Consider the following 22,951-nt stretch of genomic DNA (forward strand, 5'->3'; position numbering starts at 1 on the left):
GAGCAAGTTTTAGTTGTTGGTTTGACAGTTTGCATGGCTCACTGAGCTCTCGCTAACGGCGCTTTCTGATTGGTTAATTTTAAGAGGCGCTGATTGACATATGCAAGACGATATGAATATGAAAATAGGGGGCGTTTCGTTAGTTAGTGCGGGTCTTTGGCAAGCCCTCCCTCTCCCCTCCGTACTTTCTGCTCCCTCCAATCCCCCCTCCTTTTCCCCAGTGCTTGCTTCACAGGCTACCTTTCACAGTTACTTTGTTCTCATGGCTAAAGACTGCAGGCTTTATTTCCTAAGAGTGCACGGATATTTTTTTGCTCATCATTGTTCTCCAAATAGAAGTCTCCCCTGTAGGTACGTGGGCTTGTTTGTCTTCAACGAAGATTGTGCTTCGTCTGGTCGAGGTGTGACTAATTTTTATTCAGTCGCAGTCTATATTCAAAATGCAGTGCAATGTGCTTGTTTGAATGGGAACGATTATTTTGTGAATCGGCGAGGAGTAATCATCTTTATTAACGCTCTCTCGTGGACGAGCATGCCAAGTACTTTTTCATCGGGTTTCTTCGGGATGCAATCGTTATGATCTCGTGAGTTTGGTCGATGACTCGGCGTACGTTGACTTTGCTGCTCACTCATGGGCGGGACTGAGAATTGGGTAGGCCGTCGGGTTTCTTCGGAATGTAATCGTGACGATTTCGTGAGTTTCATCGATATAAAGGACTATATCGCGAGTCGGCGTGCTTTGACCTCGCTGCTCACTTGTGGTCGTGCTTGAGGATCGGGTTCGCCGTCGGGTTTTTTCGGGATGCTATTGTAATAATATATTGAAATCTGGGTACGGAGTCGGACTTCTATATTCGGAACGTAATCTGTCGTTTAGAAGCGGTAGGTATGTTCCCATTTTACTGACGACTTTGATCAGACGGTGTCGGCACATCTTTGAAAGAGTAAACTTAATTCTTCATTGCTCTTCGCTCGACGTCTATGGAGAAGCTTGTGGCAGTTCGGATGCGCTCGTTCTCCGCCGTACTCTTTGTTCTCGGTAAGAAAATGAGTCCCTTTCAACTTGACTCACTTTAGGTTAGCCGGAAAGATTTTGAGATTAATTAAGTGTTTGTAATTCTTGAAAGATTGTGGCAAACTGTTTTTATTTGTTATTTCTAACACCTAAACTTCAATTTCACTGCATGACTGAGCGAATCTGTAAAATCACGACAGGAGCTGGTCATTATGCTTTAAAAAAAATGCTCTTTTATGAAGCACTGTCTATACGCTATCTTAAGTATTCCTTATTAATGCTAACTCATTCCAGAGAAGAGATATTTCTTCCTGTTGACTGCTTGTTTAGGCTAAAAATATTGCGACTTCATACCATAAGCGGTAAAAAACGAGTTTGGAATTTATCGAGTCTTGCCAAATTTTGCCTCTTGAAATGTATCCAAACTTATTTACATGAATTATCCATAAATCTGCGTTTTGCATATAGTTATGTTTTTTCAGTTTCTAATAAATTTCAAAGAAAGCAGAGAAGCATGAAGGTTTGCTAACAATGGAAATAACGATATCAATCTACAGACGGAATATATTGAATATTAGAGAAGTCGGGGCTCGACGTGAGAAAAAAAATGATGATAAGAGAAAACGCTTCTGTTGTTTCGTGACTCGTAAGTTTCAGAGCTTAGCTCTAAATTTTGGCGAATGGCAGTCTAAAGGATTGCTTTGGACTCAGCTTTTTAAAACAGTCTCAAAATAAATTACAAGTCTTTTTTGCGTAAATGAAATTGGCGGGAGTCCAAAATTTGAAGAGGACAAAGTTATAATTGTTTTCGAAGGAGCGGTGATAGATAGATAGATAGATAGATAGATAGATAGATAGATAGATAGATAGATAGAAACTTTATTAACGTGTCAAAGAACCTTCTAGTTTGGGAGATATCCCATACTAATGTGGGGACACAAATAAAATGGATAAAAATTATTTGCCTACTTAAGATTTATATACGGACTCGCTTCGAGATGTATTTATGATTTCAACACTGATAAACTCTCCATAATGAAAGCCTTGCAGATAGCCCTAAAAATCTAGACCCCATTTATTTTTTCTTGCTTGTAAATAGTTGCAAAATTGATAAGTACTTTGAATTCTTAAAACTGACTGTAAGGAAAGAAGAAGCTGAACGGTCAGCTTAGCTTTCTAAATAAATTGATACATTTCGAGTCTGGCTTCAAATATACTTTAGTTTGTAGATTGAAGTGGGCGACGAAAATTTTGTGATGGCAGATAAGTGAGAAAGATTCGAGAGAAATCCTTTTTTGAATGTAAAGAGAAAGTGGTTTGTGGGTTCACACAGAATTATGGTGGTTTGAAATCCACACTGCTATAATTAATCAGCTGTCTGCTGTGGTCGGGCACTAGTTCAACCAGAATTAATCATTGAAACAAATTAATCAAAGCAAACGAAGAGCTTTCATTTACTCGCAATATGAAACGCAGTTCTAAATTTGTTTTAGAAAAGGTTGTTCAGTTATTGATCTACGGAGATAAAATATATAGCAGCAAAATTTTGTGCCATTACAATATCAATAATTATTGGATCGGCAAGGGTTTCCTCGTATTGTTAATTAATAATGCCGGCGATTGACGCAAGTAAGAAACCTACTGAGATCAAGGGTTGTCAAATGATTCCCGCGAACGAACTGCTCTGTTATGGTTTCAATTTTTTTTTTTCTATCAACTGAAGCTGACGTGCAGTGAAAATGTTTCGTCTTGGCCACTCAATTTGATTTCTTATTTTATGATTTAAAACCTATTTCCTATATTTTCTACTTTAGGCGACTAAGCGAAGCTGATATTTAGAAAGTGCGGGTACCTTTCAGTCAGTTTCAGTCAGTCAGTTTCATAAAATGAACAGAATTTTTATAACTGTACATTTTCCCTTAAACCAGTTCATGGTATATGAAGCCACTTAAAGGATTCACTTTCTACAGGTTTGGGTTCACCAAAGGGCTTCATTTTAGATTTCACCCATCATTGGTTAGGTTTTCCTTAAATACCTGTAATCAATATATAACCAAGCGGTTGACGTTATAGGGACCTTAAGCGGTCAGGATGGCAACGCCAAGGAAAACGTCGATTAAAAATAAATTTCTACTTCCAATCAGAATTTCGAAAATGGCTGCATGTGTTTACCATCTCATACGGCGCCACAGCTCAACCTCAACATAACGTATGAGAGTAGCGTGGAGTTCCAAATGGAAATTAAAATAATTTGTCGGGGCGGTTTCGGTTCGCAGACGACGCAAATTTTTTCTGATTTCAGGCTGTTATTTTGCAAAGGACGGCTAAGTAAGGTGTCAAGTTTTAAAATGCATGTACTGGGCTATTGTTCTACCAATTAGATCTTTCTGCTTTTCCACGTTCCGTCGCCGTCGTGGTTTGCTTGAGGTCCCTATTGCCTTTGACGCAGGCTGAGTGGCTGGTTTAGAAATGATAAGCAGGTAATACTTCACCATTCACCACTGAGCTGCTGAGTAGATGAAACTGTGCTTGAACGATGTCAAATTCGTTCATTTTTCGGAATATTGACAAAAATTAAAATGTTTTGGTTCTTGAATGATCAAAATTAATCCAGTATCATTTAAAGAGATAAATATTTACCTCGACTTTGGTAATTAATTATAAAAATCAGTTGTTAAGTTAAGTCGTTGTCGGCCTGATACCGGATATCTACTAGATGTTTTTCTAACTTGTATTGTTTGATTTAGTTCTCATGTGTGGAAGCGAGGCTTCTCTGTCCAGCTCATACGTTGGCGACTGTAGATATCTGGAGCTCTTTTGTGACATGCGCAAATGCATCACGCTTTTTATTAAAGCGCTGCAAAACGATCCTGAGGGAGATTGTGGGTAAGTAACAGCCTGTTTCATCTGCATCGTCGTATCTATAATTTTTAGTTGCCTTTACCCGTTATGCGCTGAAAATGAGCTGTAATTTTAGGATTGTGAAACTGAATTTGTTCTTACTTCCGATGTGGATTAGAGGGAGAAAAATTTGCCACTGTTATAACTCGACCTTTCTTTCAATTAATAAGATATCATGTTACCAAGAGTTTAATACCACGGTCGACTCCTGGTTCTTAGCGCAGACATTTTACGGTCACAATGTCTCTCACCCTTAATTCCCCCGGGTATAAATAAGTAACGGCAAACAGCTGGAAACCTGACAAAATGCTGAGGAGGGAGGGGGTGGGGGAGCGACCAAGAGAGAGGACCATTCTCCTGATCACCTCGGGCTGTAATCCTGGATAAGCACCGGCAAAGTTTTATTCGGGATTCATCCCGGGGATTATTTCTGGGGTTATCCCCGGGATGATCCATTATAATGCAACATCCCATTTAGTAGGGTGTTAATAGATTGATGGCTTTAAACGACAAACTGTTTAAATTTTGCCATTTTAAGGCTTACTGTTACTCTCTGCTGCTGAGAACTTTTAAAGCTCTGGAAAGATTGGTGTTCTTGCTTCTGAGCTGTTCCAATAAATTTAGCTTTCTTCTGATTTCCATTGCAGGGTCAAGGTGAACCAAACAATCAGCTGTGTGAGAAGGGCGTACACGATCTGCCTTGGAACCCATCATGCAAATCACTTTGAGGTTGTTCGAATACAATTCACAGAATCTTCCATGTGCCATGAAGGGTCATTAGGATTACCCACCTCACACTCGTTGGAAGTTTTGGTCTCTCATTGCTCCGAATCGTTCAACTCTAATTTAAATACTTGTACAAAGTCCTTTCAAGAGACTTTTTCCAGAGACAAGGCTGACCCAGATCTTTGCGAGTAAGTCATTATAGTTTACCGATTTCTTTTTTATTCCGCACTCTAAAGAGGCCCTCAATAGGCTATACAGTAAACACCCGAAAATAAGAACCTAGTGCATTAAGAACCTCTTGTTAGAAATTTGCCACTTTAATACCCCTTCAAAATAAGAACCTGTTTAGCCAAACATGATCAAGCAGGTTCTTATAATATGGGTTACAGCTCAATTACAGGATAAACAAACCACAAGTTACTGACAGAATTTATTGGTGTGTGTAAAAGAAATAGAAGATAATTTACACAAAATGCCCAATATAATAAAGTAGTGCAAATACTATATATGCTATAGAAATAGCATCATTTAGTGTTATTTACTTGTTACAGTAGCTGAAAGTTACAGTTATAAAGTATTATATGTAATTTTAGCCCGTATAAAGCTTATTTATTGTTCTTATGATATATATGCAAAACAATGACAACTGTATCCCCCTCTTAACAATTAAGAACCTGTTTTGCCAAAGTTACCAACAACTGCCCCTTTAAACAAGAACCTTTTTAGCCAGACTGCCAAAAAATAAGGTTCTTATTTTCGGGTGTTTCCTGTAGTCCTGGCACGTTAGGCTGCATTCACACTTGGTGCTCGAGCACAGTGCCCGAGTACGATTCTTGATGGGCATTAACGTGAGCACACATTTTTTTTCAAGAACCCAAGCCAGAAATCGAGCACCTTGCCCTTAGCCGAGCATAAGGTCTTGACCTTGTATTCGCGCACCGAGCCGGGCACTGAGATATCGGGTACCCAGAGTCTGAGCACAGCACTATTTTGTACTGGTGCCCTGGCACTAATGCTCGGCCACCAAATGCGAACGCAGCCTTAGTGTGTCAGTCACCTTATCAAACAATTACTATAAGCCCGAGATTTGAATCACGTCGTATTTGAGAGGAGTGAAGCCTGAATCTATTATGCCTATGCAATCAGGAGTGGCCCCTTAGAAGCATCTTTCAAAAGTAAGTTTTTTTCGGTAATTTTAGGTGCCCTTTGATCTCCGCCCGGGGAGTTAGTAGTTTTTATATAGTTTTTTTTTTACGAACTAAGTGGTCTAGGTAATTTAAGCGCTGATGAAGACAGCAATATTGATATCGGTGCTACAAAGTTTTATTGATATTATTATTATTATTATTATTATTATAATTACCATCGTCATTATTATTATTATTATGATTATTATTATCACGTACAGAAAGCAGATAATCTCATTGTTTTAGCATAAATCCACCAGTCGCCCAAACTAAACAAGAAAACAACAATACAGGCTCATGTTTTTATTTTATTTTACCTAACGTTCCATCGAATTTCAACAGGGAACATGCTAACGCCACTGAGTGTCTGAGAAAGCTCTATGCTTCGACATGTACCGGGTTAGTAGCATCTTACCAAGAATTATTTAATTTGACTTTCATCGAAAACAATTATAACCCCTACTGCGTCGACAACCGTGACCCTGGAGCTTCCAAGATTGCGGATCAGTGCACTGGAGTGCGTGACCTAGACAACCCCTCGACAAAGTTTTTGAAGAACAACTCGACAGAAAACATCAGAAACAACTCCAAGAACGTACACAATATCACCGGCAATGCTATCAATACTCCCTCAGATGACACTCTTAAAGAATCCGCGAGTAAATCACCGAAGCATACGAACGCAGCGACCGACACTCGAATCAATACATTTCAGGTGATCCTATTTACTTATGTGGTTCTGCTGTTGTCTTTTGAGTTTTAAGTATACTTGTTGACACATTCGGAAGAACATGCAGGCCCACTCCCCACAAACAGAGTTTGATGGTTGATTGTGGTTTTCCGAAGGATTAGACAAAATTATATTCGTAACACTTTCCAACGGAAGTAAGAGGTAAGATTGCCGGAAGTCGTGACGCGTATGGTAGCGAAAGGGAGGATACTAATGTTGTCCTTACTCTAGCAGAACATATCACGTTTGTTACACGTGATCTTTGTGTCCCACCTGGCTCACCAATGAATTCTCTGGGCCGGGCTCAATTAGCAGAGCAGCCAAACGAGGAATTGGAAGATCTGTTGATCGAATCTTAACAGAGGACCAACAACTTTCTTTTCTGCACGCTCATGACAAATCAGCTTCTTTTCTCACGCTTCGATTAGTTGTTCTTCGACAAGTTTTATCCATCAACTAACTCGTACACTCACTAACTTATTTATAGGACAATGCTAACTTACATTCGCTTATAATTAACGACTATATTATCTTCTCGATGTAACATCACGAGAGAACTGGCGCCGAGTAGTGAAGGAAATACAGAGAGGGGAATGGACGCAACTGCCTCTCCCTACTCATGAGGCGCTGTGTGCTTCGCAGTTACTTCACTTGTGATTAGACAAGTTTTTTCAAGTCAACTTAATGCAAGGCTTTATATAGGGGGCCGTGACTTACGCAACGATGTATATAATGTAAATTAGACTGAGCAGCTTTGAAGAAAGCTTATGAACTATTTCCTCATTCGGCAAAAAAGTCTCCATGTTTTCGGAATCGGTACTCACAACTCACAGTTTGTAGAACTTACTTATAGCTTAAAGCCATTCAAATTAATTAGCTGACGCCTTTATAAAGAGTGCTTGTAATTAAAACCCTACCGATTTACGATTCTTAGAAGAAAATAAACACATCTTGTCGCGCAACTGCGCATCTTTCTCAGCTCAATTTTCATTCTCACAGGTTCTTGGGAATGAGCGAGCTTAAGTGAAATATTAGAATCTAGAAATCGTGCCTTTTTTATATAAATAAGTAGGGGTGCTAATTTAGCCTTGGATGGTGGAGGGTTAAGACAGACACATCAAACGCAAGCGCAATGAAGCTATGGCTCATCAGTGTGTCCCACGTGGACAGAAGGAGTTTTATGTGGCACAGGATTAGGGTTGGCCACTATGGCTACCGACAGAAGAATAATTATTTTACATTGCTAGATGTTTTATCAAATTTCGTTTAAGGCCTTAAAACGTATTAGTTTATACAGAGCCTCGTATACAGCTTCAAATTGTTTAGCTTTTTTAATTCCATTGTTGATTTTGTGAATTTTCACGTAAGAGACTTTCTTTGAGATGTATACTCAGTTCTTACTCGTCCGACAAACTTTTATAGGAATGAATTAAACTTGTCAGGGTGGAGGCAGTGGAGGGGAATATTGGTTCTCTTATCCTCCACTACTCTCACGCATTTGCATAAGCTCAAATTAAGGACACTCAGAGTACGAAAGAGTGCGAGCAGTCCATTCCTTTCGGCGAAGTCCATCGCGCGTGTATAAAAACATCTGTGAAAAAAAAATTGATCCGCGCGGAATGCTAACATCATTATTTTTTAACTGATTTTTCTTTGACTCTCGCGACGCACTTTGCCGAAGAGTAAGGACTGGTCAAAGTCTAATAATAACAAGAAAAAAAAAAAAACCAAGAATAAAACGTGAAAACACATGTAATGTTGCTTGGGGCAAGGCAATTAGAGGGTAATCATTTGTAGACGTTCTTAAAATGAAATGCATTTTTCGGATTTTTGTCGACAAATAAGTAGATAGATTCGAATCATTCATCCAGATTTAATGCACTATCCAAATTGCTTGATCCATTCCAACACAGCTTCTCTGAGCTTGAAGTTAAAAGTGAAAATCAATCTGGAAAAATTGCTCACTTTAATGGGATTTCCGCTTTATATTTCTCCCAATATCCGTATCATTGTCACTAAAAAGGTTTATTTAACCTACCTTCTTGTTATTCTTGTCAACAATAACGCCCCGCGAAAGTCTGATTGTAAAAGCTTCTGATTTTTCAAGAACCCACTTGCAAAGGTCAGTAGACCGTGCACATGATATTGTGTTTGAAAGTTGTATGCCGATATCTTTGCTGCTCAAGAAACAAACAGTCAAATTGCTTTTAAGAACAATTTCAGGTCGTTATGCATCATGTGCAAAAAGCGAAGTACTAATCGGGAAAAAAATGAAGAGGAAGTAGGAAAATTTGCTTCTTAAAGTTAGGATGGTTTCTGCAATGCAAAAGCTTACCACTTAACCTTGAAAACAATTTTGCATACCACAACAGAAACTAGATCTGATAACAACAAGACTTTGAACGAGGCAAGGGGGGAGGCTTAAGGCCCGTACAGGGGGAGGCTAAGGCAGTCCTGTTTGACAACTTATTTAACGCCACTGATTTCACGAAACGATTTGGTTTGTCAACTTAAAAGTTTTAAAAGTTGGGCACATCTAGGTAAGAGTATTAACTTCAAGACTTTTTAATTGAGCGCAGCATGCCTCGGGCGTTTTGTCTGTGTCACGCCCTGCTGCCATGCGAGTTCTCCGATTAGTCATCCATGGCGGCTTTTAAAGTTTTTGCAGAGGAAATAATTACTAGCTGTTTAGATTTTTCTTTTTCGGGAACCGTAGTACCAGAGCACCATTTGTTTTTTTTGCTCTGACTCCCCTCCCTGAGAAATTGTTGCACTGATTTTCATCTCCCCCCGGGGCATATATCAAAGACGTGATTGTTGCAATTAATTCTGGTTCATGCGAAACTAAATTCTGAAGTATTGAAACTAGCACGGCGAGTTGATGAAATGCAAGGTAATTTTTGGGTCGAAAACTGCAACAATCCAGTTTTGAACAAAGGATACTAAGCGGTTCACTTGGCTGATATTCTGAGTGCAGCATAGCTCGAAGCATATTATGCCAAACCGGTGGGAAAGATGTATTTCAACAGCATCTGGGGATTATTGTGAACAAATCGAACATCTGCACCATAAGTGACGTTTTTCTGAGATACTGCAGAAGACAATAGTTTAGGGTGTCAGATCAAAACTTGAGGGTTGTGGAAGAAATTCTGCAGCTTCGCTACGGTCATTTGTAATCGAGTCTTTGATTGTGCACTTGTTTCAAGCTCCCACTTGGCTTGTCAGGCGCAAAAATATAGTAAACCATCGAACCATGGAAGAAAACTCAAGTTTAACCGAACAAGCACAAACCAGTGCAGCAAGTGGATTTATAAATGGATCGACATTTTCCGTGAACTCGACAACGGACGTTTTGTTCGGCGAATCACCAGAATTCAAAACTTCCAAGTTATTTTTGTATTTCGTTATTTTAGCGTTCAGTTCACTTGGCAATGGACTTGTGTTTTGTTTAATTTCTTGCAATCGTCGGCTTCGGCGAGCTTCGTCGAACAGGTTGTTGTTAAATCTGAGCGCATGTGATTTTCTTACGTCACTACTAAGCATCCCTTTCGATTTCGCTTTGGAGGAACGGGGCTACGTGTGGCCTTATGGATCGATAATGTGTCGAATGTTGTGGCCTGCATCAACATTTACGGCTACAGCTTCTGCTTTGACCTTAGCTGGCATTTCCTTAGACAGGTTAGTATAGAAATAGTTTTAAAATACGCCATGATTTGCATACTTATTAATTAGATACAATGAAATATATGAAGTTCATATATTTTGTTCGCGGTATTAGATACATATGATGCACGATCCTCGCAGTAGATAGCGCTATTTAAGCAATAGCGAAAATCAGACCTAAAAAAAATCAGGCCTGTACGGAACTCGAGCCACTGACCTCTGCGATACTAGTGCAGCGCTCTACCAATTGAGCTAACAAGCCAACCGGGAGCAGGCCGTTCAGTTGAAAAAATCAGGCCGCACAGGCCTGATTTTTTTCAGGTCTGATTTTCGCTATTGCTTAAATAGCGCTATCTACTGCGAGGATCGTGCATCATATGTATCTAATACCGCAGTACAAAATATATGAACCTCATATATTTCATTGTATCTCATTTATCATTTTCACGGGTTTATTACGAATCAACTTAACGGCCTGCTCCCGGTTGGCTTGTTAGCTCAATTGGTAGAGCGCTGCACTAGTATCGCAGAGGTCAGTGGTTCGAGTCCCGTACAGGCCTGATTTTTTTCAGGTCTGATTTTCGCTATTGCTTAAATAGCGCTATCTACTGCGAGGATCGTGCATCATATATACTTATTAATGTGACGAAAATTGTTTTCGCAAAAAGATAAAGTGTAGCAATTCTAAATATTTGGAGTTTGGTCTTTTGAAGGTGAAAAGCTAAATGAAAGCCACAGATTTATCATTGAATTTACTTAAAAATTCAATTACTGTCAATTAATTAACCGAAAATTCATCTGAGAAAGTGTAGTGTAATCGTCTGGGTAGAAAAATTTATTACTCAAACCAAACCAGTAACAAAGGAAGACACATTTTTTTGTTTTTTTTTTTCGGGTCTTTTTTACTTGTTATTTGAGATGTGTTTTTCAACGCAGTCTGTCTGGCAGGGTCAGATAAATAATCCTCACACTTTTGAGCATTCTGCTTTTGAGCGTCATCTCTGAAAACATGGCATTATGCCGAAAATTTAGCGAGGATTTTTCCTAAAGCTCAATGTAACAATTCAGAATAAAAGCTTTTAGGAGGGTCTCAATCTTCCCTTTCCATCAACTGATAGAACTTGCTATGAAATGAAAGGCTCAATGAAGTTCAGAACACAACATTTTGCCAGATCATTCTTAAAGTAAAAGTAAGAAAAGCAGGCTAATTGTTGACACTACTCGGGCAACATGATTTTTCTCTTATCGACTGTAATATTGAGGGAGCTTGAAGAAATTAGTAGTTATGCTAGTATTCTTCTCGATACTCTGGATATAAATGGCATCATACCCAAAATTATAAAAATATAAAGCTCGCGAGTGAAAAGACATGTGTTATTGACCAAGCTTGTTCGATCAAGATGGCTGGATATTGGCCAAATTTATTTTGTTTTTTTTCTTTTTTTGGCGTTTTTATGGACTTTGACTTCCTCTCGGTCCATAAAGACGCAAAAATAGAACGGTGCTAATACCCAGCCATTTTGACTGAACAAGATTGGTCTGTAAACGATTTACTTTGTAGCAAAAAGATTTCGCTATATATATAAGAATTAATTTTGAGATCAGAGTAAGAAAGCCAACTGTAATTGCAGCAAAATGACCTACGAGAGTCGTTTATATTTCCTTTGTTTTGACTGTCCTCTACCACTTTTAATGACTCCATCGCCAACATTGTCCAAAATTTACGAACTTGGTAAGTCCGCTCCACGAAATTTTTTTTTTCTGCCGCTATTGATGGGCCCATCCTGGCCGCTCAGGTAGCTACTCAGAGCACAGGATTCACTTCACATTGCCCACGAGCGTTGCCAGCTATATAATAAAGTGAATTGGTGTATATTGAAGATGTAAATGACTCTGAAGCTTCTAAGAGTCTTATTGGAAATGTTACCCAAAGTTTTGTGTAAGCATTTTTGTTTTTATTTATTACACTCCCACAGTAATATTATAAGTTATGATAATTGTAATTATACCAAGAAATGTGTTTGCTTTTCAGATTTCGCCTTCTGATGCACCCTTTTACGCCGCGTCTTACGAAAAGACAGATAAAAGTTCTCATCTCAGGCATACATATGTTGTCAGCGGTTGTTGTCGTACCATATATCATTTTCTTAAAACTTGAAGACCACAATTGTGTGGAAATATGGCCAAACTTCACCTCCAGACAAGTCTATACAGTAGTTTTGTTCCTGGTACAGTACGCGCTGCCTCTCAGCTTTATGACAACTGTATACACATTGGCGTTGACGAAATTATACAAAGTGACCAGTAACACGACTAAGATGCGCATGCGCTCTAGGGAAAAACTACGCCAAGATGGCGCGAGCAACAACAACGCTGAGCGAGGGAGAGGGGTGGTTCGGAAACTAAGCTCCCGCGTGGCTTACAGCATGAGGCGCGGTTTCGAGGTGGAGTCGAACGTGAGGGTGACAAAATTGTTCATTGCCATTGTTGCAATTTTCGCCGTCTTCATGCTGCCCAATCAGGTACTATGGTTGTGGTCAGATTTTGGTGGTGGAAACAAACATCAGGATTTGAACACGATAAAGATTATCTGTTGGCTTTTTACGTATACTAATTGTGTCTGCAATCCTGTCATTTTTATGATATTCTGTAAAGAGTTCCGAGCAGAGTTGGCAAAGATTGCTAAGAAATTGTGTCCGAACGGGCCCAGGCCCCAGCTCAGCATATCACGGTCGAGTGGGCCTCCTACCCAGTGTATCCCTATGATAGAATGCGTTTCTTCCCCCAACCATTACCAGTCGCTAGACGATAAATGAATTGACGAAAAATGCCATGACAGACGATGTTAAGCAGTTCGACTTAAAGTAGTTCTTTCAGTAAATTGTCAGATTTTAGAGATTTCAATACTGAAGCTTTAGACTTCCCCAGTATATGAGGACTCATAGCGAAATTGAATTAGTCTGACAAGCTGTTGACAAAACGAAAATTTCTTACCTGGGTTCGGAAACAAGAGAAAGAAATTTGACCTCAATGAACAACAGCTTTTTCAACCATCATAACCAATTATCTACAACGAGCCGACAAAATGCAAGAAAAATACATGAAATTGCACGAATTTGATGCCCGTACTTAAGCGGAAGCAAAATTTTGGTACCGGAAAATAACTGCTCTCATAAACCGCTGATGTGATTGATTAAAAATGTCTTTGATGCTATGCAGAGTCAGCCTGGTCAATGTTAATTAGTTTCAACAAAGGAATTTCGGTCATGCGGATAAGATCAGTCGTGGTCATATAACTTGATTTTTGGTGTTAAATACTAGATTATTCTATCTACGGCGCAGCAGCGCTCTCTGATGGAAAGTTTAGAAAAGCCTTGTGAAAAAGAGTTTGAAGGTGTGTATAGGAAAAGAATTTACGAAGTATTCTATACGTCTGTTTGTCACACGATCACGGTTTTATTTTACTTTAGCAGAAGGATCCTGAAAACGTAACAAGCTGAGTATGCAAAAGAATATCATTGTTAAAGAGGATGTGCTGCCCGATGTAGCGAACCGGTCCGTGCTGGGTGAAAACCCATCTATGGATGACATCTTCGGTGAATCATTGGAATTCAAAACAAGCAAGTTGTTTCTATACTTCGCAATTTTGATCTTTAGCTCACTCGGTAATGGGCTCGTTTTTTGCTTGATCTCTTCCAATCGCAAGCTCCGTCAAGCTTCATCGAACAGGTTTTTGTTAAGTCTGAGCGCGTGCGATTTTCTGACACCATTGCTGAGCATCCCGTTTGATTTAGCTCTGGAGGAACGCGGATCTGAGTGGCCTTATGGAGCGATAATGTGTCGCGTTTTGTGGCCCTCGTCGACGCTAACTGCTACAGCTTCTGCTCTAACTCTAGCAGCCGTCTCTTTAGACAGGTAAGAACTTGTGTGGATCTTTTGAAGCCAAGAAACCGTTGTCTCATTTCTTTAATCGCGTTCCAGTTGCAAAAATAGCCCGCTCCCCAACACCCTCACGCGAGGGGCGGGAGGGATGAGGTCGTAAAGATCAAGCCCCACGAACTCTTTTCACGTTTTTCTCGTGCCTGCACTCGTGCATGTGAACCAAAAACGTTCTTACGTAATGCATTCCATCACGACATCACGAACCCGCCACGATGGTGGCTCGCCTTGCAACCACAATGACGGTAATCGGCTTTAATGCAAATATTGAGGCCTTACTTTGGTTGGGTAACCCTCTACCGCCTAATATTGGTCTACATATTCTCCATACCATATTCCGTACATTTCCTATGGTAGTGACTAGAAAAATTTTCTTAAAAAAATCATAATTCGCTTAAGCCGAGACAGAGGGTATTCTCAAATAGTTTATTTATCCCGCCCAACTTGTGCACAACTTGTGTTACAGTTTCATACTGGTTCTCTCTCGTGTTCTGTTTAAATTATGATGGAGTATTGAATGTTTAATCTATGCGCGTGCTTTGGAGTAGTTTTAAGCGCGATTTTAAAAAGCTGGGACGAGATTGTGAGAGTTATCGCGATTTTGGCACGCAAAATGGTAATGGGATAATACCCGGCTTACTTTTCTTCCTCCTACGCACCACTTTCAACCATTCTCTAGCTTATAGGTCAGCATTTGTGCGTGGCGCAATTGGGCCACTGTCATACTAAATCAGCATAACAACAACTGGGAGGTTTGAAAAATCATCAGTATAACCTAACAACTAAGTGTTATACAGCAAAGAAGGATGGATCTTCTCTTGAAGGCTCCTTACGCCGAGGTTCCACTGTATCTGAATTGCACAACAAACTAATCCGAGCTCTCACCCTTTCAGTTCAAACTCCGATCATAGGTTAATTAATTAATTAATCCGTCTGCGTTGTTGATGAATTAAGGTTTCTTCATAGTTTCATTCTCGAATACCCCGCACCTTCTCCCGCGTGAAAACAGCCCCGGCCCAAGAATGTTTCGTGCATTCTGTTTGAACCTGTACAGAAACACTTTTAATTTAAAGACTTGAAAATCAAGAATTTGCAGTGACTGCTTCTTTTGAATATTCGTACCCACTGGATTTGTTCTCAGTGGTTGCCCGTAGTTCAACTACTTGTCTATGTTTTGCACAGGCCAAACTAGTCTGCATCCAGCCAGTTGGGATTTTTTAACACTAAGTTTATTTAGTGTGCGTATTGGTCTTGAAGAACCGCATTGAGGAATTGGTCAGTCATGTAATTTACTTATTTATTTAAGAAAAAAGAGAGAGCGCCACCGTAAGAATTATAAAGCCTGCATTCTGAGCGTTCAAATCAATGTTACTTAACCTCTGGCTGCGATGTTTTCATTAAAAAAGGACCTAGCTATCAATAAATCTAACTACCACAAACATCATGTTGTTGATATCATTAGGGACCTTGAGCAAACCCCGGACGGGACGGCAACAGGAACGTGACAAAACAAAAGTTCCAATGAGCAGAGCAATAGCTCGGCACGTGCCTTTTAAAACTTTGTACCTTTTTCAGCCGTCCTCTGTCAAACAACAGCGTGAAATCACCAAAATTTCTGTGGTCTGGGAACGCAGACCCTGACAGCAGATTATTAAAGTTTCCATTTGGAACCCAAAGCTGTTCACGTACGTGGCGCTGAAGTTAAAGTGTGGCGCCGTGATTATACTAGAGACAGTAAACGTGAAATTATCACGAAAGATATAAACTAATTTTTTAGTTGAAGTCTTCCTCGGAGTTATCTTCTCAACTCCTTAAAGTCCTTAACAAGTGAAGTCACCAAAATTTGCGTGGTCTGAGAACAGAAAATTCCAAGCAAATCTATTAAGTTAAGTTAACACTTGGAACTCAGTGCTGCCCGCATGAGGCTCGGTGAGATGTGGCTTCATAGGAGACAGCAGACACGTCTAGCCATTCGCAAATTTCTAACTAACAAAATTAATTTTTTAGCCACGTATTTCCCGTCTTTTCCGTCCTCGCCGCTTTTAAAAGGTTCCTAATTCTCTGTTTCTCATCGCCTTTGTACACGAATTTCGCTGGCACCTTGGGAAGAAAATCTTTTCTATTCTTTCAAGTTATCACTGAGAATGAAAGCATCAATGACTTCGAGTGAGGTCAGATTATTGTCCTCAACTGCGAAAGCGCGATTATTTCTAAACTTGCGCGCAGTTTCCGACGGGAAGTTGTTGAGGCAGTTTTTACTCGAGTTAATTTCTAAAAGGGCGCTAAAGTAGTTATCCTACGACACGTTGCCACTGGAAACGGAGCCAGTTTCCCGTGACAACGGCACGATTTTAACGTCAAGATGGGGTCACTAAACTTCCGTTGCTCCTCACTTAACTGAAAATTGTAGTAAGGATCAAGTCATTTCTGTTGATTTAAATTTTCTTTCTCGTTTCAGATTTCGTCTCATGATGCACCCCTTTACACCCCGACTAACAGAGACGCAGATTAAGCTCCTAATCTTAAGCATTTACACTTTGTCCATGGCCATAGTCGTACCTTACATTATATTTTTGAAACTTCAAGACCACCAATGCATAGAGAGCTGGCCAAAGTTTAGCTACAGACAAGCATACACAGGGATCTTGTTCCTAGTGCAATACGCATTGCCACTTGCATTTATGACACTTATGTACACGCTGGCGCTCAGTAAATTGTATACAGTGACTAGCAACGCGACACAGATGCGGGTAGTGAAACCCAAGAACTTTTGTAAAACCGCCAAGATAAAGCAAAATGGAGTCAAAAGCAAGACCACTGACCGGAAGCTGACTATGCGCATAAAAGACGGTTTCAAGTTGAAGTCCAATGTCCGAGTAACAAAGATGTTTATAACTGTCGTAGTGATCTTCGCAATTTTCATGCTCCCAAACCAGGTTCTATGGCTGTGGTCAGACTTTGGAGGAGGTGAACAACACAAAAACTTGAACACAATCCAAATTATTTGCTGGCTATTCACTTATGCAAATTGCGTTCTAAACCCTTTCATCTTTGTATTCTATTGCAAAGAATTCCGAGCTAGGCTGAGGCGGATGGTATTTCCCAGAAAAATGTGCAACAGATCCAAGACCCAACTGAACATTACACGGTCGAGTGAGCCTGCGATCGAGAAGGGACGAGGTATTTCCTTGTTTTCAGAGGTGGAGGTCTCTCATTTATAAAAGAGAGTCGAAAAACTTGAATCTCAGAAGGATAAATGAAAGGCGTATCAGATAAACCACAATTTGCAACGTATGTCGCTTAGGTGACAAAAACTTCATTGGTCAGACTACCAGCTGTAAAAAAGAAAAAGGTTCTAAAGAGTACATCATGGGATAATTGTAATTATTAAAAACTAGATCATTGGATAATGCAATTCAAGACTTTTTATTGGCTTAGCCATTATGGTATATGAGCCAATATACCATAATCTACAAATATGGTAAGCGTACGTGTCAGCTTAAAATTAAAAGAGAGCTAAAAATTTAATAAAATTTAATAATTTAATGCAGCGTTTTTAATAAAACAATTATTCCACTCGCGTTTGTTGGATATAAGATGATTATAGCCAACTCGGCGCTACGCGCCTCGTTGGCTATCTATCATCTCATATCCAACGCGCGCTCGTGGAATAATTGTTAATTAGTATATACTAAAACAGTGGATAGCGTTGAAGGCACGCTCTGATTGGCTAGTCAAACTCCGAATATCCTTTGCTGTTTACTTCCGAGCAACTCGGGAAAAAATGGCGCCCCGGTTTGCATCCGTGACAAGCGAAGAAATCACTCAAATTAACGACGGTGGTGTATATTATCTCACCGTTTTAGTATATAATAAAACAACTATTCACCTCAGTGTCGGTGGTTAGCGGCACGGTAAATATCCACCACTAACCACCTCCACTTCGGTGAATAGTTGTTAAATAGTAGTAAATGCATGAGACTATCAGCCAAGAGTCAAGAGTAAAAAAGAGAAATCAGATCATTTTTACATCAACTATCCAAAAGTTACATTTAATAATGTTCTTAGCCTAAAGAAAAGCGCGAATTTCACAGACAGAAATTATAGACCATAATATTTTACATCGAATAGTACCTTGCAATACCAATAAGTAACGTGTTGTACAACTCTCCCAAATTGCACAAAATTATAGCACCTTTCATGGCTCATAACTTTGGATAAATCTCTGAACTAAGCATCCGTTTCCTGGGAGCTGAGCACTCTATCTCTCGTGGTTTCAATTTTAGGAATAAAGTGATATAGGGAACTTTTCGATAAAGTGTTGGTAACCAAAATTAATCTAAAGAATTAAGTTTCAATAGGCAATGAGAACAAAGAAAATATCACCAGGTGCCAATGAGAAAAGTTGACCGTCTAAAGCACTGGAAAACACGAGTGACGGACCAAGTGACCAAGTCGCGATTTTATCTTATTTCATATCTGATTGGTTTAACGGGTTACACGAATTTTTCAAGGCCAATCGCAAAGCTTTGTGAAATCAACACATGCGCTTACCAGTTACTCTCGACACTGAACTGAAAATTGTCCCAAAAGAAGAATTAGAATCAGTACATGTAGTTTAAAATATAGTTTATCGCAGTACGCACTGCTGGAAGAAAGGTTTCTTTTGTGAGGGGTCGGTTTGATGCTTGGTCTCGTTACCTTTTTACATTCGTGCTGTCTTCTGCGCGTGGGTGTGGTAGCTGTGGTCGGTGGATGATAAATTTTGCCGATGCAGAAAGGATTGTAGCCGTCAAACAATATCTTCATTAGAGGTGATTCTGAGCCCTTCTTAGCAGGGCATTTATCGTTGAAGAGTTTCTGTATACACTCCTTAGCTTTTGAGTACTCGCTGTAACACGAGAAATTAATAGAATGTTAATAGAACTGAAGACTTTAAGTTTAAGTCAAAACAAGGAAACTAAGGCTAAGGAAAAACCAGAGAATTTTGCTTTTGCATGAAGGGCCCAAAGGTTTTAAAAAATAAAAATAATACATATACATGTAGGCTATAAAATAAATATTTAAGTTTTTGGGATAAGTACGAAATACTAGAGTCAGGCAATAGCGCGCTCATGGAGTGATTCTTCGTTCGTGTACTGCTTTCAAGCCCATTTGGAATTTTTTTGGGGGAAACAACACCCGAGAATTCAGAGAAAAAGCCTCGCAGGCCAGGTTCAGAATCGAACGGGGCTGAAGGGTGGGGTGGGGGGGGGGGGAGGAGAATATCCTATTTATGTATTTTTCTTTGGTTGAATAACATTTTTCTTTGCCCTTTTTTCCACCTTAGGTCTTAAAATTCCTTCCGTTTTTGTGTCCCTGAACCCTGAAAAAGGACCCTTTTTGGGTAGAGCCTTTGAGCATGGGCCTTTCATTACCCACTCCCTCGAGACGAGCGTATTATGGCGCGCTTTCATGACTGCACCATTCCTCTTCAGCGATGATGATCGGTGTAAATTTGATTAATCAGAGAAACACTAAGGCTGGATCAGTCTCCCAGAAGTCTCTCCCTAATAGCTACTTACTCGCAGAGTGATGGGTCAGTTAGGTCGTTTTGAAACTTCCTGTGGAACCTTCGTACGCATTGCGGGCCTTCCTTGAAGTACTCGCTCCCACACAGAGCAAAAGGAAGTATCAAAGCCCCATCATGACAATAAAACTGCTTCCTGAATTTTAATCTGACATCCATGTCTATCCATTCATCGCTTCGCCAACTGTGTTCACAAACCCGAGTGACGTTCTTGACACAAGTGATGAGACTTTCAAAATTTTTGCTGAAACGACGAATTTAAAATTGATTCGTACTATTTTTCTCACTGTATAATCTGGAGTCATTCTTAAAGGACTATATCTTGATTCTGTTAGAGATTTAATGGGTAGAAAGCCGAGTTGAGCCTGGAGAGAGAAACTATCTCATGAAAAAAATATGCGATGCCGGGACTGAGGGGGAGGGGGGGAGGGTAGGTGATGTGAACCTAAGTCTAAAAGAAGGGCCTTTCGTGGCATTACTTGAGGGGCACCATTTCAAACTTCTGACGAGCTCCCCGAAATTTTACATATGGTTACCCCTTCCTTGGGACAGGCTGGTGTGTGTGTGTGTGTGTGTGTGTGTGTGTGTGTGAGTGTGTGTGTGTGTGGGGGGGTAGGTAGGGAATATAAACTTTAGTCCAAAAGAAGGCCCCCCTAGGGCATCACTGACGGGCCATGAATTCAAACTTTCGACGAGTTCCCGAATATTTTTGATATAGGAGCCCCCAGGGACGGGCTTGGAGGAGAGGATACGGGATATAAACTCAAGTCCTTCTTCGGAAAGTCATCATGCTTGGGCAAAACTTTTCCTTAAGGAGCTATCTCTTCTATCACCTGCAGTTGGTGGTGCGACCAAGCTGAAGTTCCCGATAAAAAGGAATTTCACAAATGGCACGGGTTTTGTAAAAATACATGTGAAGACTGCAGAAGCCGATATCTCCATCAGTTATTTGAACCACCACTTGAAAAACTGCAAAAGAAAATAAGAGCGCACATTAGATCTTTATAACAATTCTCCTCCACTTCTGTCCTATGGAAATTTCTCATACTTTTAGCTCAAAGAATTTGGTGCCAGATCAAAATTATTTCCCACTTGATGTTTTCTGTCATCTCATCGCCTTTCTGCTCAAAACTGTATTGACATTGTCAAGAGAATTTACCAATTGCTCCCCAAACAAGGAAATAGTTTGTTAGATTGTAACGTCCTCGCAAGAAAAATGATCGGTGAGTCAGATTTGGAGTCAGCCAGCCAACCTCATTTAAAGGCCGTGGGAACGAGGTTGTCAGCTAAATCCCGACGCAAACACGTTGAGACGCCGTAAGCTACTGAAATCCATTTACCGACTTCATTTGATGACTAAGAGAAATTAAGAGCAAAAAATCAAAACCCAACCCCTTCCCCGATTCAATTTTGTTCATCAAAGTTTAGCTAGCAACAAAGCTAAGCCGATCGGAGGGAAGGAGGGCTGGGGGTATGTTATGTCAAGATATTGTAAACTGCATCGGTTATAATCTCCTGGTTATGTTGGATCGCATGGAGAACAATCTCCCCTTTTGTCTTATATATGTCTCAACTATTTTTACAGCTGGTTGTAGATCTTTCGGGGAACACTAATTGCTTTAGGAGTGAAAGGAACGCTTTTCTGTCAATTAAAATTTTCAAGATGTTTTCTACGCGATAAGGTTGTCAATTTTTTTGTTATCCAACAAAGGTGTGTAACAAAGCAGTGAAAAATTTTACTAGAGGAAAAACTAGTTTGGATTTAAACTGTCACGACATATATTTTAGAATTAGATTTCTGTTAAAAATTCGGACAAGATTCTCTTTCTCTATTACTTAAAAATGATAAAATATCAAAAGGAGTTTGGTAATTTAATCCTGTTTAGTCATGTACAGGTTAAATTTCTCTTCCCTACCAAATAATTACGAAGAATTTATTTGTGGAGCTGAGCTGAACCTCAAAAACCACAAGGCGAAAACGTCTTTTTCATGAATAATTTTGGAGCATTCTAGTTTCATTTTGAATTTAGCAACTTTTTACAAACAAATCTAGATCCTTTAATTTTTTGTCAGGTATGATTCTCGAGATTTTTCCGCGCGAAAAATAAATGGTAACTTTGTTGTATCTGCAAACATCATGAGTTTGGCATGATCGAACGCAATTAGAAAACCTCTTGGATCATCGATATTGCAGGTTTATTTTAAGAGCGAATTTAACAATTTAAGCCGGGAGCAAGTTTCATGATGAAAACGGAACTGATGGGAAATAAACTTTCCGAATTGGTGATTTAAGCCTTACAACATCTAGAGAAGGTTCCCAAAAATGTTCAAGCGCTTCTATAAAATATTCTGACCCAACATTGTCAAAAGTTAAAAGTCTTATATATTTCGGTTTATTTACGAAGCAATTCTGAGGTTCACTGAAACGGTACTCGAATATCATCCGCAAAATATCTTCGAGGCTTGTTTTTTTTTTCAAATTCAGAGTAAGATTTTGTAAATGAGTTTCTTTTTTTTTTTTTTATGAGATAACTTCGGCTTTTCAAAAGGAGCTTTGCACAATTGGAAAAAAAGGTCTTTCTGCCGGCTAACAGGCTGTTTTGAGACTTACCTATAATAGAAAACAGCAAAAACAGCATCGAAGTCTGGAAATTCATTTTAGCTGAAGCATACTCGGGCATGACGACTCTACTCTCGTTTTAAGACCTCTAATTCATGGGAGACATGTTAATAGGGTATTAAAGATTACTTAGGCTCCGATCACGTAACAGGATCACCATCATATAAATATCATCAATAATTCTGTAATCACGAGCTTAAAATCAAATTAAAACGAGTTGTATTCCACCGCTAAAACGTGTATACTTTGGGTGGGTTTATGTTCAGACAGTATCAGTGTCTGTATCACAAGAAAAAGGCCGAAAAAGGCGTCATTCAGGCTCAATAATAAAATTCAACTGTATTTAAAGTAGACACGATCTGGTAGGGGTCTTTTCGCTAAATAAACTGGGGGGCAAAAGGTAACTTGAAAAATCGTGTGTCTAACACTCTTGCATGCTTGTTACCGATTGCGAAATCTTGTCAGGTTTGTGATAAGTCGCTAAGTTTTTTTTAATTTCGGTCAGGTACGAAATCTCAAATTTCTTTCAAAGTTTTTATCAAAGTCGAAGATTTATTCTTGTAGCCGAAGGTCTCTGTTAAACGGTAACCGAAGTAAGTTA

At 39.6% G+C, this 22,951-nt stretch overlaps 4 protein-coding genes across 6 annotated transcripts; 3 read left to right on the forward strand and 1 right to left on the reverse strand.

Annotated features, from left to right (window-relative positions):
• Positions 1-811: 811 nt before the first annotated feature.
• On the forward strand, positions 812-8,310 carry LOC111324607 (uncharacterized). 2 transcript variants are annotated; one of them, XM_088759947.1, is made up of 4 exons: positions 812-1,039; positions 3,763-3,901; positions 4,564-4,830; positions 6,172-8,310. In XM_088759947.1, exons 1-4 carry the CDS (start codon positions 982-984, stop codon positions 6,590-6,592), a joined length of 885 nt encoding a protein of 294 aa, XP_088616073.1. In that variant the 5' UTR covers positions 812-981; the 3' UTR covers positions 6,593-8,310. The 2 variants fall into 2 exon arrangements, with proteins under 2 accessions (XP_088616073.1, XP_088616074.1); XM_088759948.1 differs by lacking the exon at positions 812-1,039 and adding an exon at positions 3,217-3,495.
• A 1,066-nt stretch (positions 8,311-9,376) lies between these two features.
• LOC111324620 (neuropeptide FF receptor 2) lies at positions 9,377-13,436 on the forward strand. The gene is made up of 2 exons (XM_022928230.2): positions 9,377-10,237; positions 12,255-13,436. Exons 1-2 carry the CDS (start codon positions 9,813-9,815, stop codon positions 13,036-13,038), a joined length of 1,209 nt encoding a protein of 402 aa, XP_022783965.2. The 5' UTR covers positions 9,377-9,812; the 3' UTR covers positions 13,039-13,436.
• A 38-nt stretch (positions 13,437-13,474) lies between these two features.
• Positions 13,475-19,241, forward strand: LOC111324603 (neuropeptide FF receptor 2-like). Of its 2 annotated transcripts, none has more exons than XM_022928208.2 (3): positions 13,475-13,616; positions 13,693-14,137; positions 16,620-19,241. In XM_022928208.2, exons 2-3 carry the CDS (start codon positions 13,725-13,727, stop codon positions 17,380-17,382), a joined length of 1,176 nt encoding a protein of 391 aa, XP_022783943.2. In that variant the 5' UTR covers positions 13,475-13,616; positions 13,693-13,724; the 3' UTR covers positions 17,383-19,241. The 2 variants fall into 2 exon arrangements, with proteins under 2 accessions (XP_022783943.2, XP_022783944.2); XM_022928209.2 differs by having other exon boundaries at positions 13,480-13,616; positions 13,696-14,137.
• Positions 18,200-22,474, reverse strand: LOC111324610 (uncharacterized). Its single transcript, XM_022928218.2, has 4 exons — positions 22,342-22,474; positions 20,564-20,699; positions 19,726-19,974; positions 18,200-19,052 (listed from the first exon to the last, which is right to left on the reverse strand). Exons 1-4 carry the CDS (start codon positions 22,409-22,411, stop codon positions 18,719-18,721), a joined length of 789 nt encoding a protein of 262 aa, XP_022783953.2. The 5' UTR covers positions 22,412-22,474; the 3' UTR covers positions 18,200-18,718.
• Positions 22,475-22,951: the final 477 nt, after the last annotated feature.

The sequence above is a fragment of the Stylophora pistillata genome, chromosome 5, assembly GCF_964205215.1.
Source record: "Stylophora pistillata chromosome 5, jaStyPist1.2, whole genome shotgun sequence".
NCBI classification, from domain to species: Eukaryota; Metazoa; Cnidaria; class Anthozoa; order Scleractinia; family Pocilloporidae; genus Stylophora; species Stylophora pistillata.